This window comes from Montipora foliosa, chromosome 5 (genome assembly GCF_036669935.1).
Source record: "Montipora foliosa isolate CH-2021 chromosome 5, ASM3666993v2, whole genome shotgun sequence".
NCBI lineage: Eukaryota > Metazoa > Cnidaria > Anthozoa > Scleractinia > Acroporidae > Montipora > Montipora foliosa.
This window is the reverse complement of record NC_090873.1, coordinates 11,494,654-11,511,605: the sequence shown is the minus strand read 5'-3', so window position 1 is coordinate 11,511,605 and position 16,952 is coordinate 11,494,654. Positions and strand designations below refer to the sequence as shown.

Here is a 16,952-nt window from a genome sequence, read left to right as displayed (position 1 = left end):
AATAAAGTTTTATATTGGTCCCTCCCAAACGTTGTCGTTCGAACAAGAAGTTTACACGTACACGATGAATATTAATTAACCACTGATTTACTATGCAGCGTGCCCCGGCTGCCTGAAATTTCCCACGTGCGCATAAAAGTTAACATAGAACGAAACAAAAAATATACTTAATGAGCAAAAGCAGTGACTCGGCATGCCCTGCAAGTGCGTTTTTCATTTTGTTACAATTCTTTGCCCTTCTCGTTCTCACAACAACGAGGTTTTATCAAGGACACGAGCACCCGACTATATATTATCAGAAACCCATAAGGGTTGAAACGTGTAACGCGCGTTCACAGCTTCCAAATATTCAGTGCGAACTGATTGGTTGAATGTTTCAGTGCTAAGTACCATATTTGGAAACGCCTCGCTCTTGTTGTTCCAAATATGGTTCTTAGCAAATTGAATATTCAGAAGCTTGTTTCCCAGCACACAAGGTGCCGTTACACGTTTCAAGCCTTATGGGTTTCTGATATTATCAATTTTCTCCCCAAACATACATATCGTTCGTTCCAATTTTATTCCTGAAAGTTTCTTACAAGGCAGTACTCTGAATTCTTTCCTCGAAATTTGCACTGGGGTAGGTGTCTAGTAACACCATAGCCAGATGCAATCACCTGAGTGTCGATTTTCTTAAAGGAGCAAACCGGGGAAACCCAAAGAAAAACCCTCGAGTCAGACTGAGATCGATTAAAACTCAGCCCATATACAACTGCAGAGAGGGAAGGCGAAGATGATAGCCACAACACCAGCATGACTGTCCAAGGCGTACTGCACCGGGTATTCTAGAACGACCACCCATGCAAATAACAGCCACATTCAACAGGACTCAAACTGGAAGTTTTAGCACCGACCACGCAGGGGAATAGCAGGTAGGGAGAGGGGGGGGGGGGTCCTGGGGTGCCCGTGGCCCCTCTTTGTGACAGTCGACGACAACATAATACAAACCATATCTGCTAGACTGGAACAAAGTAATTTATGTCACCTCGAACTTAGTTTTTATCTTTGCAGCTATTTTGTAGGCGTGTCCTCCCCCTCGCACTCACTGCTCATCCGAAAAACAGCGTAGATGTCGACCTGACAAACCAGTAAGTACTCTGGGTTTGAGAGAGTGTGACGTGTGACCCTCCCCCCACCCTCCTTGAAAAATCCTAGCTACGCCGCTGCGACGGCTACGGCATCTGCAGCGTCACAAAACAAGGTTCAAAGAAGATAAATAATCTTGTCACAATTGCGGAACCTTCGCACTCTTCCGTACAATAACGTGAATAAGACACTTTATTTTGATAACAACGTGAGCAAACAACTGAAATGAATCGTTCATTTTTCTATCTTCACTTTAAAACCGTTCAAACTCATCCAATTGCGGGATAGCGCGCCCGCACGATAGCGCTTTAAGTTTGTGTGCTGCAGTTGCTTTATATTAACTCTATAACTTCGGTGAAAAAACGGGAAACCAGTGGTTTTCCTTTGGGAAACCCGTACGCTTAATGATTGATTAACACAGTTCGCCTAAAGGTTGATTACCACAGTTAATCCATGATTGATTGACACAGCTCGCCCAAGGATTGATTAACACAGTTCGCCTAACATTTATTAACACAAGTCGCTTAATAACTAATTAACACAGTTCGCCTAATCATTGGTTAACGCCTTTCGCCTAAAAACTGATTCACACAGTTCACCTTCACATAAATATTTTGGTTTTATCAAAAGCTGACGTTTCGAGCGTTAGCCCTTCGTCTGAAGACTGAGGGATAAAGCTCGAAACGTCAGCTTTTAGAATCTCTGAACGGTGGCCAATTTACATTATCAATTCCGTTGATAAAACCAAATTTTTGTATACTACATCCCCACCGACGCAGCACCAAAGTTTCTTTAGAAACTACCCCCTTCACCTTTACATAGTTCACGCAATGATTGATCAACACAGTCCACGTAATGACTCGGATTAACGCAGTTCGCCTAATGATTGATTAACAAAGTGGTAATCATAACCAAACAGTTAATGTTGGTCGTCATGTTAAGCAGCCTGGTAGTTCCTTCAAATAGCAGATTTTGGCCTTCTCTCAATCCATTCTGAGATTTTTGGCTCATCTCGGACTTTTTCATACAGCGCAGTTAACCGCGGAAAATTCTTTAAGGCGTCTGGTATCGTACGGTCGTCTTTTGCGGAGTAATTGTTGAAAAAAGTGAAGAAATAGATATCTGCGTAGCTGAGCTGTAAACAGAAAGAACACAAATGATTTTCCATGTATATTTTCAAGAGATGAGCTCTTGATATTTTACAAATTGAAAATATTCGTGTGATAAAAACCCAAGTGCTAAATTTTAAGCTGTCACTATTCTCTGGCTATTCAGGAGGAAACTGTTTCTTTTGGATTTCAAGAATCCCCATTACTCCTGTTTGCAACTTAACGATACGTTCTCAGACACCTGGACCGAAGTGCAAAATGGAATCCTAGCTTCAATGGTAAAAAGCCCTCGTGCATATAAAGTTTGTTAAACGGGAAAAACACTGCGAATGAAATAAGCTGCGTATATTATGTTTTGGTTTAATTTTGCTTTTGGTTTGAATTTTTTTAAAACCGGTTCATTTTTTCTCAAACCAGTTTATATATTTTTTAAATGTTTTGTTTTAATGAAATGTCTAAAAGAGGGATTTTCCTTTTTTTTAAATTTGGGGGTGTAGTTAAAAAAACAGGGGTTTGGTTTTTTGGGGGTTTAACAAAGAACTAGAAATCCGTTTCCTCCCTTCCACTTGTATAAGGATCGATCTATGCCGAAACAATTAACAAAATGGAACAACAGATGATACCTCGAAGGAAATGGGTTTACAGTTACGGCAAACTCTTCGCAGGAAACAACAAGAATGTTGATGCAAAAAGGAACTGTTTCAAGTCTTGTCTTTGCTCGTACTCGAGCACATCAGCGGTTTTCACAGAAATTCTCCCAAGACCTTTCCTTCCCCCTTCATCTTCTTCTTCTTCTTGAGCAGACGTAAATAGTCCGTTTATAAGTATTATTAATCTTATCTCTCCTTTTATTCACGTCCCACTCAAATCAGGTCATCCATTTACTTAGCTCTCCACGCAAGCGCTCATGAACAACAGTTTCAACTGACAAGCATAACTAATCGACCTTAAAACTGAAACGTTAATTCTCAGGCAAAAATTATTAGCCAAACAAAATTCAATGACGGAAAGCAGATCCAAACTCACCTTATTTCCCACACAGTAAACTTCACACTTCTCATTTTTCTCCAGAATTTTCTCCAAGTATTGAGCCGACGTCGGCACCGTCTCAGAAAAAAAATTGTCCATTAGATCTTTCTGTAAATGGAAAAAGACCAAAATATCACCAATTAGGGTTGAATGACAACGTCATGGGTAATTTTTTGTTTTGGGAATGCCAATCTCTAGATCTGCAACTGCTTGAGTTTGTCACTTTAATTCTATGATCACTACAAAAAGATATATTCAATACCCTGAAAATTAATCTTGCTAGCGTTGAACTAAAACCAAGTAATTTCTCTGACCAAGTTGTAACATTACGAAAAATCATATAAAGGGAGCCACGTGGTCCAGTAATGTAAGCCCCCTTCTCAACTCTAGCTCACTTTAACCGGCCGTTCACTCCCAAGATCAAAAAATTCATTCTACTGACTAGTACCGTAGCTTTCTTTGTTTGTTAATAATGAGAATTTGGTGTTTATCAAGGAAATATCCCCCAACTTATAATAATCTTCATTTTCAATAACTGTCTACTTGACAGTATGTTAAAATTGTGAGGAGGATTTACATACTGATCACTCCCGGGGCCGGGGAGCCAAAGGGTTACTATGAAAAGACCCAATCGGTGTCCTCCTGCCAATTGGGAGTCTTTACCATACTATATTTTCATGGATCCTAGATTCCATCGAAATCTGTGGATTCTGGATTCCATACAATGGATTTCGGATTCCAAGCACTCGATTCCAGATTCCAAAGCCTCACATTTGCTGGATCCTGGATTGCGAATTCCTTCGCATTGGGCGAAAAGAGAATTGGCTGGAGGGGTGTGTGGGAATGTCATTCCAAAGATATGAAATCATGCTTCATCCATCACAAACAACAGTTCCTCTTGGGAATTACTCACCCGGAGAACTAATCTCAACTAACTGTATTATTTAGCTATTTAGAAGGATTGAATCTACCCAACTGCTTCACATAACTGGAAAGTTATGTTAAGGGCGTTTTTACACGGGCTCTTTTGTTGCCATGGTAACCTATTGCGTCACATGGATGAGCGCATCTTGGTAAAGTGCCCCTGTGACCAAAAGACCAATTCTTATTTTACTTTGGATTTCAAAACTATATTAACTAAACTCTAAGCGACCAAAGCCTTAAGACTTGATTTCAAAAAGACACCTGTCCAGGTCCAATAGATCAGTTTTGAACGAGAGTAATGGTGGACCATGAAATCCAAAACTTACGCTCAAAGTAAACGGCCTTTGGAGAAAAGTCAAAGCTCAAAATTTTGCCAGTCGGGTGTTAAGCTAACACATTCTCCAAATCCAAAGAAAAAAAGGAAGTGATTTTTTTTATCACAGGGGCACTTTAAAGCAACTATTAATGTTTCATTTAGTACCATAAAATTGACGTTACGTGAAACGGTGTTGTAGAATTAATTCCTCTAATAATAATAAGACCCCCCCCCCCCCCCCCCCCACCCCAATTGTTGAAACGGTTTGAGCCAGTTTGAGTCAAAAATCACGTACGTTTTCTTCTGGGTTGGGATTCAAAAGCACTCGAATGAATCCGTTTTCCAACGTATGCACTTCTTCAGCAAACGCGTCTGCTTTGGCTAGCTGAATTTCATCCTCGGGGGACAAGCCTGTCAGAGAAAGAAAGAAACTATTCTATGAAACATTGAATTTTGTAAATTGCTACGAGATGTACTTCAGTAGAGTATAACGAGAGGAAAGCCCCGAAAATTCAGTTCAGGCTTGAACGCGGGTTTGGTCCCATGACCTAACTGTTAAATGTTAATTAAATGTAAGAGCGAGTTTCAACTGAGTGTCGTAAAACCAAAACCAAAGCAATCACTTTTGCCAATCAAAAAGGACGGAGACAATCCAGTAAACCAATCAAGACTCGAAGTAATTACACGTAGCCGACACCAAGCGCTAGAAAATGTGCACGCGCAAGCCACGATTGGTTTTGGTTTCACTTCTGATTGGTTGAAAGAATGGCGCGAGAACTTTCAACCAATCACTGAGTGAAGTAAATGCAAAACCAAAGCAATTCGCTAATTACTTTCGACACTCAATTGAAAACCGCTCTACTCAAAATAAAAGCAAATAATATAAGCTATGAAACCATGAAAATGGCAGTTTGATTTCTTTTTTTCTTTTCATTTCGTTTTATACGCTCACCTTTTGCTGTAATTGATTTCTTATTCACGTATCACCAAGGAGACCTCTCAGCATAAGCCCTATGGTTTTTTTAGAGGTCTCCTCGCCACTAACTGTATGTTTGAAAGTTCATATTATTTATAATTGATTCATATCAGGAACCCATGACCCGGAGCCTACAACTCTACTGTGTTCGTGTAACGGCGTTTTCACAGACTAATTTATTTTTAGATTGAATTTCCCGCGAATGAGACTCCCACAGGAGCACGATGACCAATTACAAGAAATTAAGCTGACGTCACAGGGTCACCGAACCGGAACTGCCTTTGTTTTTTGACCTAATTCGCGGGAACGACTAGTCTAAAACTACTTAAGAGTTCTAACCCTAACTACTACTACTTGTGAAAACGCCGTTTCACAGACGCTGTATGGAAGTTGCACGCTCCAGATGGGCTCCTGTGCAATGCTATGAAGCCACTCAGTTAGGAGCAGGTTAATCTGCTGGGATCATGTGCTCCCAACTGACTGGCCTGATAGCTCAGTTCGTAGAGCATTACACCGGCATCGCAGAGGTCATGGCTTCAAATCCCTCGGAAGCAACCGAAATTATTCAGGTTTTTTTAAGAGTCAATTGCTTAAATTGTCCAGGTAAGTAGGAGGATCATTTCTCCCTTTTATTTCTAGCCCCCACTTCAAAAACCGTACATTTATTTCAAGGTTATATGGGGAAGATATAAAAAGGCCATTTTCGAAATATCATTATCATCATCATAGCGAGGCAGAGAGGACAAAAACAATACAAACACGTTGGAATGAACGTGAAATATATCGACATATCATCCACTTTGCTTTGGCTTTGTCCTCTAAACATATATACAAAATACACATTTAATTGACCGCTCCTCGTGGGGGCTTTTCAGGGCCAATGAAACACAATGAACGAAACAACAACTGTTAAGAATCCCAACTGGTCAGAAGGCAAACCGGTTGGCTATTTACAAGTGCATCTGGGAAGTTGAACCATGGACTACCAGGATCAAATTCAACGAGTGGTCAGAGCGGGTCTTGAACCCGGGGTCTCCGGATCTCAAGGCAAGCGCCCTAACCACTGGGCCACACTACCTCCTGAAGTTTAATATCTCGAAAGTGGCCTATAGATGGTTTTCAATTACGTGATGAGACGGCCATGTTGGCGCATTAGACAATGGCAAACTATGGCTTGTGTTTTGCATTACAATAGAGTCAAATTTCCAAAAGACATTTTTCTCTGCTCTTCTGTGCACCAATGTGGCTGCTGCGCCGTCTGGTGAAAACCATCTATTCAATTATCACTTTCCCTAACTGCCAATCAACTTGCAAGCTTCATTTTGCAGTGTGCCCAAATAATTGAAGCATTCTATATTATTTCAACACTGTTAGGAAACTTAAAATCATGAAGAATACCAGGAACATACACGCGACTCGATGGACACAGATTTAAACCACAAACGTATACGTAGATCGACTTTACAATTATATTAATATGGCTGACCTCTCTTTCACACCCTTTACATCACGTAAAACTACACGAAACATCCTACAAAGTCAACGCATCTGCAACATGAATTAATCTAGTCTCATGTTTGATTATTACTTTATATTCAGGAACACCGGTCCTCTCAATTCAGTCAGTGCATACTTCAGCGAGTTTTTCGAAGATAAATGAACTAAAAAAGGTGGAAAATAAGTTGATTTCGCAATTTTCAATGAAGCTGCATTTGTCACTTATTACGTCGCCGTCTTAGATCTTTGGGCTGCTAAAAGTTACGATCAACTTCAGTTCCAAAAGAGATTATCGTAGTTTTAGTTTATCTTCTGTGCAATGTGAGCTGGTCGTAAATTCAATTTTTCACGCGCTAACGAGTCTAGTCCAGCTGATCAAGCTAATTAACACAAAGACAAAAGATAATTTGTTGGCGGCCATTTTTGCATTCGGGCAATTGTAAATATTAATAAGCCTTTGGAATTTATATCTTCTCATTCACTCGTCCTGGTTTTTCCTAAATTTGCTTAAATTATAATCATTTCATTTTAGCACAATATTAACGGATGAAGAGCCATCTGGAATGTGCCGGAATAAGGCACATTTATCCCTGGAATAGAGTTATTACACCTTCCGGGAACCAACCCTTAGTAAAAATACTGTTATTATCACCGTTTCTTAACGCATTTAGCAGAGAAACTCTCACAAAAGTACGAAGAACCTTACAAGTTTGTTATTACATGGCTCAGAATACTCTTTTCCTTTGAAATTTTAAGATCAGTGCATGGAAGTGTCAGGGGCTTAACGACACCTCTTCACAAGATGATGACTTTACAGGCCGATACACACTAGGCGACCAGTCGCAGCGACAGGTCTCTGCGATAAGTCGCTCTTTGTGTACAGTTTGCAAAACGAGTCCCTGCTCGATGCACACTCAGTGATCTCCTATGAGGAGGAATGTAAACTAGTTTTCTAATTCAATATGGCGGACAATATGAAGCCCTCTCCTTGGTTCATTCATATTTTGTCGCAGCGACTTATTGCCGGAAGTGTACACACGGTGTGACAAAGCTGCTTTCGCTAATTGTGTCGCTGCGGTCAGTCGCACAAATTCAAACTGATTTGAATTCGTGCAGCTGATCGCAGCGACAATGATTTTCACAAAATTAACCGTATCACAAGAGGCGAATTTTCCCGGCAACTTGTCCCCGCGAAGTGTCGCAGTGACTTATCGCCTAGTGTGTCCAGGCATTACAGACGACTGCTGCGTAAATGTTAATACAGCGGCATTAACGAAAAGTGATGTCGGCGATGCCTTTTCTATACTACATGGTGGGTCATAATAATTGCTAATGAGTTTTACAAACCATGCCTCTTGGCCACAAAACGCAGAATCGCCATTGATTGGCTCAATGTCACGCCATCGACTTCAAGAATAGGCAGCGTACCAAATGGAAATTTTCCACCTGAAAGAGAGGAACGATCCAATTAAAGATCTTCCGACCCTGTCGTCTCATGCTATTGGCTTCTGAAAGCTTTCAGGCTACCATAACAAGTCAGATGGTTTTGACATGACGTCATGGTCGCCATGTTGGTGTCCCCAAACAATGAATCTTATCCAAGCCACCAGGAATTGAACCATACTATTATGCAAATTTTTTCTTTTGTTTTCGTTGAAAAGCATGGCTGTTGATCACGTGAGTGAAATCCAAGAATAGGTGAACATCGAGAGCGATGGACTCTTGGCAAACATGGCTTTCCCGTTGGTGGACGAAAACAAAATGACTTACGCCCCGTACAAACGGACGCAAGTTGGCCGGTAACTTCTTTTGTTCGCCAACCAGCACTTGTACATTACATTATTCTCACCTCAGTTGAAAACCACCTATAAAGTTGCCTGCAAATGCATCCCAAGGAGGCGTGACTAATGCAGTCATGCCGGGACCCAGGGGAATAAAGAAACAATGTCGTTAGCACCCCGGTGGGGTGCAGTTTGCTGAGCGTTTGGCTCCAAAGGTCAACCATCCAACATTGCTCGCTGATATGTTGATCAATTTAAGCGAAACCTGAAGAAGGTATCCAGCATATCGGATACCCACACGGCAATCATGTAAAGCAGTTGTAAATAATCGTTAGTTGTTGTCCTTCAATAGCATATTGATAGTAATGATTTCAAGTTCGAGTAACGTTACTGTGAAGTTTTTATACCCAATTGTTCCATCAGAGATCAACCCTAGTATTGGAATTGGTTCAAATCCCACCCTGGTCAGAGTTTTCCTCTATCCTTGTGTGAGCCCAATTCCAATACTAGGGTTGATCTCTGATGGAACAATTGGGTATAAAAACTTCACAGTAGTGTTAGGCCTCACTCGAATTTGAAATCATTACAGTTGTAAATAGTTTTAGTTTTCAACTTGTAAAGCTGCTGCTACTACTACTTCTACGACTCTCCCAACCATCTTCCTAAAGCCAGTCTGGTTGGTTTGGGAATATTTGACTCAATTTAGTGGGCTCCTGAGAATTTAGTGTGCAGCCTTGGGATTTTATAATACCGTTGACAACGCAGGAATCGAAATCGCGTCGAATCTGCAGAAAAACGCACAGGAAGGAAGCGACCCACAATGGGTCTTCGGGTTGCAAGGCAAGCCCCCTATCCACTTAGACCCGAGTTAATAGGCCACTTCGGAAAGTACCATAATATTCTTTGTTTGTCCCCCCAAATTTTGCATAAGCATTGTTTTTGTTTTCTCGTGGGACCCTTGTAAGTCCCAAGAGAAACTTCAAACAGAGAGTATTATGGTATTTTCCGAAGTGGCCTATTAACTCTGCTTAACCTTACACAATCCCTACCCCAGTTCTTGAAAGAAGTGCTCTGGGGCACCCTGAAACAAAGTGTCTTCTCATTGGTTTTCATGAAGAAAAATCAAAAGCGTCTTTAACTGGTGCATTCATGTTAGCACGAGGAGTGCGCAGGCGCCGTAAGGTTCAAATAGCCAATTTTTGGCTATGAGAGCCCTACGGCGCATGTTCTTCTACACAGGGTTTCCCAGAGACTTGGGTCAACCCAAGGCTGTGGTGACGAGAATGAGACCTACAGTGCTGCTACGACCAAAAACCACTTCTCGTTGATCTTCACCTTTCGAAAGTGCATATGCTGAATACTCGAAATGCGAAAATTTACGCAATCGTTTCAAGAGAAAAAGCATTCATTTTGGTGGCAATTTTTTCATTTAATTGTCCGCCATTACTGGGTGTGGTTCTGAGAGGTAAGCCCTCGGAGAACTGGATCGAGGAGAAAATGGAGTCATGTACTCACTGGTTTAAAAATGAAGTGTGTGAATGCGGCTCAATTAGTATGCAGAACGGGATTATATGAAAAGTGCTGCATACTAATCAAGCCGCATTCACACGCTTCGTTTTTCAGCAAGTGACTCAGTAAATGACGTTACTTTCTCCTCGATCCAGATCGCTGAAAGCTTATCGGTTGAAACCGCACCGAGTAATGGCGGACCTTTAAATGAAAACAGTGGAGTGAAAATAAACAGTCTTCCCCTTGAAGTTACTACAAAAAATTTCGCCTGTTGAGCATTCGACGCAAGTACTGCCGACGTATGAAGAAAAACGAGAAATGATTTTTTCCATCGTAGAAGTACTTTTAAGACTTCGTGATGTTGATCACGAAATTCAAAGCAAAGGAAACAATGCAACGTGTATAACAAAGACAAAGCCATCTTGAGACAAGAAAATTGTTTCACCAGCGTAGATAGTAGGAAAGGCGATTTGTTTTAGGTCCTCCTATTCTCGTATTTGTTTCTAGGACTGAGGGGGAGGGGTTGAGCGTGCGGCCTTCTCTGCCACCAAAGTCAGTGCTGCCACAGCGCAGGCTGTGTGAGTACGGATCATGATACCGGAATCTCCAAGCCGCTTGCCTTCTCTATCAGTTTCCAGCGCTCTCGCGCGTTCGTTTGCCGGTCTAGTTCGAGTTTGCACGAGCCTTCTAAGGAGCCATCCCCGCTATTCACGGGTTCACGAAATCATTATATTATTTACAATTCTTATATCTCAGTGAAATGACAAAGTGATTTTACTTACTGTTCTTTGTTTGAGACCATTCGCCTGTAGCTCGATTTTCCCAACTGACCCTGACATCTTCATATTTGACTCCGGCGTATTCGAAGGCAATCCGTATTGCCTCAGCTCGACCTTTTAAGTCGAAATATGTCAGCTTATAACGGGAAGCCATTGCTTGTGATGCACGTGTTCTCAGTTCAAACTTAGTCGAGTGTATCCATTGCTCGTTGCCTTTTATACACTCTCGACTTAATTAGATGATTAACGTGCTATGACTCAGCGATTGTAAATAACGACGTTATGGTAATGTGTCTGGGAGATCAATATAATAAGGAAATTTTTTTGCATATTTGCACTTGGCCTTTAATGCTGCAATATCTCTACGAAACAGAAACGTTGGAGAAACAAAGCGCAAATTAACTTTATTCTTTGTGTTGAAGGCTGATTCACAGCTACAACATACGTCTTCATAAATGTCTCACAGCTGTTGCAGGCAACACGAAACGAACTGCGTTTGTAGAGAAACTAGACCTTGCCAAACACTTTGTTATTCAAATGTAGTTATCACTGGAGCAGATTAAGGCCGTACTCATCAGTTTGTTTCCATAACCAATGAAACACTGGTAAGTTCATTTGAATGCTCTAAATTGACGTCAACAATATATTGTACCCGTAACCATAATTAACGTTTACTTGACATGAAACTACCCAACCAGAACCCATACGACTCGTAAACCTGTCATAAAGGCATATCAAATCACTTCACTCTTTTTTTTTTTTTTTAGCTTCCTCCGCTCTGTAAGACATGCATGACAAACACAGGTTGTTCGAGGTGCATGCAATACTCGTTTATTCTGGCTGGATTAGTTTAATTTCAGTTGTTCAAGTTAGTAAGTAGTTTAAACATATCACGCAACAGGTCACGCAATTTTAGGCAATTTCAGCACTGATCGAATGGTCATAGAATTAACTAAAATATCAAAATGACTGTTCGAAACTATAGAAGAACTCTAATAAAACACAGAGAAGCCAAGAAGGGACATGGATGGACAAAACTGGAGAGGATTAAAATGGATTGGATTTGGGTAAATTTGAAAAACGTCGGCCCACCTTTTTTCAAATTTATATCAGTCTATATCAAAATGTCATTTACACAGCTGGAAAATCATTCTCAGTTGTTATGTGGCCGTGATTTTGCAAATGAAAGATTCTTGCTCTGCCAATTTGACGTTTAGAGCTGATAATTAACAAAATTAAACAAATTTACCTAAAATAGCGTGACCTAGCCCCTTTGACAGAATCCCTTGTAAATCATAAATTATCATCATAATGATTTGGTGACGTCACTATTAACGATTCATGCAATTGCAAAGGCATGGTACTTTGTCCACAGTAATTTTAAGACCGTCTTGAATTCGAGCGCACGATCTATCGCTTAATTAATGGTCCAATGCTTACGGAGCCTCTCTATCAGTCGGAGGTGTCAGGCTGCTGTGACGTACCATTCACTGTTCATAAATCAGATTTCCTGAAGTCATGAAATCACCTGATCAAACATGACTCGTCATACTAAGTCATGATGAATCATCCGAAGAGAGTTAAATTTCGTGCGGTCTTGATTATTTGAGCTTTCTAATTTTACAATGTTATGATAAGTCAGCACAAAATCAGTGCGATGAGCTATGACATAATATTTCAAACTGAACTCACCCACGTTGTCTTCTGTCAATTGTTGGTAAACTTTAAAAAGAGCTTAGGGCACGTTTAGGGAATTCCAGAGGAGGAAATTAGGTACTAAATTCTTTCACTGTCAGAAGATGTCTAACATCGCGGTGATCTGTTGCGAGTTACCCATTAAGCCCCTATAGTCTATACCATCGAAGTCCCCTATGCTGTTTTTTCGTGTATTTAGATCAAAAAAAAAAAAGAAAAGAAATACAAAAAAAAATTTCGCCATCTCACCGGTACCGCCAAAGTCGTTAGAATCCAACTGCGCAGTATTTTGTATGAAATCAGTTCATATCCATATGAAACAAACAACTGTACGTTACAAAATGTTTTCACTCACATGATCAGTAACTTTGTTTTTCCACCGAAACAAAAGATAGAGTTTACATGATTATGGAGCTCAATTCCCGAACAATTAGTTAAGGACACCAACATGGCCCTCATTCCTTTGTTTAGGGAGACCAACATGGCTGCCGTGACGTCACGTGAAACCACTCTATAGACCAAATCGGCTAACTCAAAGTTGTACCAGAAAGCCATAAGGGTTGAAACGTGTAACGCGTGTTCACAGCTTCCGAATATTCAGTGCGAACTGATTGGTTGAATGTTTCAGTGCTAATTACCATATTTGGAAACCCCTCGTTCTTATTGTTCCAAATATAGTACTTAGCAAATTGAATATTCAGAAGATTGTTTCCCAGCACAAAAAGGGCCGTTACACGTTTCAACCCTTATGGGTTTCTGGTTGGGCACAATAGCTGTGGTTACACTTTGCCCTTTTACCCATCCATAAATAGCGTTTTCCCACGGGCAAGGACGTTCTTGTGTGTACTAAACCGCTTTCCCTAGACCGAGATTGCCCTAGGGTTTCTTTAGAAACTAGAAATTTGTTAACTTCGTTAAGGTCTCGGTAAAGTAAAATGAGGCCGCCGCGGATAGAAAAAAAATTGTCGCGCCGCTAGTTTTGGAATAGGGTCACACTATATATCATATTAAAGCTAAGCGAATAGATTGGATTATTTGAATAAAGTTTTACTTTTTTGGTATTTACATTGCCTTTTAGTTTTGAATCCTCAAACTCAGAACGACCGAGTCTGCTGCAGAAGCTTCTGCCCCTTCACTTTATTGCGAAAACAACCGCACTTTGTTGCATATTGGTCACAGAAAAAGGCACTCCAATACCGTGTGAGGAATTTTTGATATGTTAAGAATAATAAACTTTACAGTTGTGTGCTTAGTTACCTGGCCTGTGAATGAAAGTGAGGCTTGAGTTCTTGTTGTTTTGATAGAAACCTCACTGCCTTTCTGATGTAAATTGTTACTAATTAGCATGACAACAACATCATTAACATAACAAAAGGCGGGAGGTCTGTATCATAACAAGGTCAACACCAGCCTCACTTTCATTTAAAGGCCAGGTAACAAAGCACACAACTGTAAAGAGGTGTATTGAAGGAAATATCACGCACCAAAGTCGAAACTTTTATCTCATGCTTAATTTGAACAGAAGAAGTGTCATAAAATCAGTCTCCGGAGACAAACGAAAAATTCCTCACACGGTATTTGGGGTAGTACAATCATCTATCAGAACTGAAAATTTGGAAGCGATATGTTAAAACCCGTCGGGACAGGAGGTCCGGGAAGTTGTAATTTTGGCGTCAAAATAAAGCCCTAGCAAATCGAGATTAAAGATTTCGCGTGAAGTTCACGGTCTGCTGAATAACTCCGCCCCCTATTTGAAAGCCCGTTTGGGCACGTGCTAAGCTGTCCATTGACACCCAATCCTTTCACGTGTGCAGACATGTGCGCCAATCATTTTTCGCAAGCAGATTATGGCGGGAAACAAAAGAAAAAGCGATTTTAAAATTAATTTCTCAGATGTTTTCTCTTTGGGGTAATATACTTCACAGCCCACCGATTCAAGATTTGCAATTAAACAAGAAATTTGAGCGCCGCGCGAATAAGGCCCATTATGACACATCTGCTACACTTGTGTCATGGGTTGGGAACATTAAAATAAATATTCACGGGTACATTTCTGCAAAGAGGCACAAAATTACGGGCGAGAGCAATTTGTAGTCTGAAAAAATTGCATTCCTCTTAGCCAATCAATCAATGGATAATTTTTTCATGTATGTTATTTAAGGTGAAAGTTTTAATAATGTGAGTAACATTGAAGAAAAAGTGTACAGTTAAGTTGTCCCTTAAAATAAAATGCACGCGAAAAAGTTTAAAGCCTACTTGATATTTAATCACCTGCTACATCATTGTTCATCTTTCCTTTTCACAACTCGCAAATATCGACAATTTTTCACTTCTTCAATGGCTTCTGCCAGCGATTTATTTTCAAAACGTTTATTGCGACCAATAACTTGAGTCGATCGCTTGTAATCGGCGATAAGGGACTGGGCTTTTTTCGCTGTTTTATCCGAGTCTTCAAATTTGCGAAGCAAAGCTGCGGATAAAGAATTCGATGAAGAAAAACCGATTCCATGATCGGAACTCTCTGTTTTAAGATCAATCAAGCTGGTTTCTTCTAAAACAGACTGAGATGACGTAACGTTCAGAGGCATTGAGCTCGAAGAACGACCCACGGTTCTTGAACGAGCTGGTGATGAGAGCGCGCCATCACGTCTACCACCGTCTGCAGTTGGAGATAAACATGATCGAGACCTTCCCGCTGTGCTTACATTGGACGTTGACGATGATGAAACTGCAGTATCAACTCTTGAAGCGTAAGATTTTGGTCTTGTTTGTGATATCCGTGTTCGCACATGGCTTATTGCAGGAAATATCGGTTTGTCTGAGATAAGTTCCTTCTTTCTTTGACGTGCGTATAACATTTTCGGTAGCGTGACATTGGAAACTGCGACATGTTCTCCCACACTTTCAGTATGCGTTCTAGATGAAGTTTTAAATGGCTGAGGTTCTTGACTGCGGATCATCGTCTTTCAGATGGTGTCAGGGATATGTCAGTCAAAGATTTGTTGAATCCGATCTCAAGACACTGCCCTGATACGTGTTTATGCTTTCTCGCTCCAACGGCACTGTTCAAACTTTTCCCCCTCTCCGTTTTTGGACGAATTGAATAATCGACAAGAGAACGACTAGATTTGATAGTTTTTTGGACGTTGCACCTGTTCTTCACACGTTAAAGACATCGACATCTACATAATTGTCACTACCTACTTCCTATGACTGCAATGGATTTATTCATTGTTACTTTTTCGCAGTTAATTTCAATTGTTATTTCGGTCTTCTTGTTCTCTATTCCTTCTCTTCCTTATTCAATAAAGAATAAAAGCAATGGTTCCACCTTTAAAAATTACATTATCACAAAATTTCAGGCGGTTTTTAAATTAAAATCTTAAGGGTCAACACCTTGATTATATAGAGATGACATGTCGCCCTTCTCAATACAACTTATCCGTCTTCCTCATGAAAAAGAACGCTTTTGTTGGGAAGGCATTGAACCAAAAACGATCCCAACACCTCTTGTATATGTTAATTAAAGAAACAGCCCTTAACTCTACCGAGAAAATTTCCCAACCGCTTAAAGTATTTTTGCTTTCGCCTCCAGCGAGTCCATAGGTCTGCTTTGTGGGTGCTAATTACGTACAGTGAATATTTGCACAAGAAGCAAAACCCAACAATAAAATAGACATCCTTGTTATCAGTGTTATTGACACAATCTGGCCATTCTCTGGGGGGTGGACCATGCAATAAGAGTCCTCAAGAGCAAAGAAAAACGACATTATTTGTTTTTAATTTAGTAGTTGTTTCGAAACATTCTGTGTTATATGGCGACATACAACGGCATAAAACTCCTTCTTGACAAAATCAACCCTTTGAGCGGCTAAATGTCCCGTACAGTTACTACAATACTTTGATCAATTTAGGGGTGTATGACTAGGAGCGCATACGTACAACTTTATTGTATTTCTGGAACGGCGTTTTTACAGACCGAGTTATTTTTAGATTGACCAGACCTTTCCAGCTAATAAAAAGTCTTGCATGAGAAATTATTACCCATGTGATTGAGAATGGTCTCTCGTACAAGCCCAATCTCGACCCCAGAGCTCTTCTCTTGACTGAGGGAGAGAAGAGCTCTGGGGAACCCTGAAACAAAGTGTCTTCTCGTTGGTTTTCGTGAAGAACAATCAAAAGCGTCTCTAACTGGTGCATTCATGTTAGCGC

General features: G+C 40.5%; 1 protein-coding gene across 1 annotated transcript; it reads right to left on the bottom strand.

Moving 5' to 3' along the window:
• Positions 1-1,294: 1,294 nt before the first annotated feature.
• LOC138003634 (hematopoietic prostaglandin D synthase-like) lies at positions 1,295-11,291 on the bottom strand. The gene is made up of 5 exons (XM_068849813.1): positions 11,049-11,291; positions 8,324-8,422; positions 4,799-4,914; positions 3,261-3,371; positions 1,295-2,260 (listed from the first exon to the last, which is right to left on the bottom strand). Exons 1-5 carry the CDS (start codon positions 11,197-11,199, stop codon positions 2,084-2,086), a joined length of 654 nt encoding a protein of 217 aa, XP_068705914.1. The 5' UTR covers positions 11,200-11,291; the 3' UTR covers positions 1,295-2,083.
• Between the last annotated feature and the right edge of the window lie 5,661 nt (positions 11,292-16,952).

Bases quoted from the DNA above. Each gene is read 5' to 3' on its own strand.
- LOC138003634 (XM_068849813.1), bottom strand. From the start codon at position 11,199: ATGGCTTCCCGTTATAAGCTGACATATTTCGACTTAAAAGGTCGAGCT. The intron at 8,423-11,048 runs GTAAGTAAAATC...CCTCTCTTTCAG, and splicing joins ATGGTCTCAAACAAAGAACA to GTGGAAAATTTCCATTTGGT. The intron at 4,915-8,323 runs GTTTGTAAAACT...TTTCTCTGACAG, and splicing joins TTTTGTGGCCAAGAGGCATG to GCTTGTCCCCCGAGGATGAA.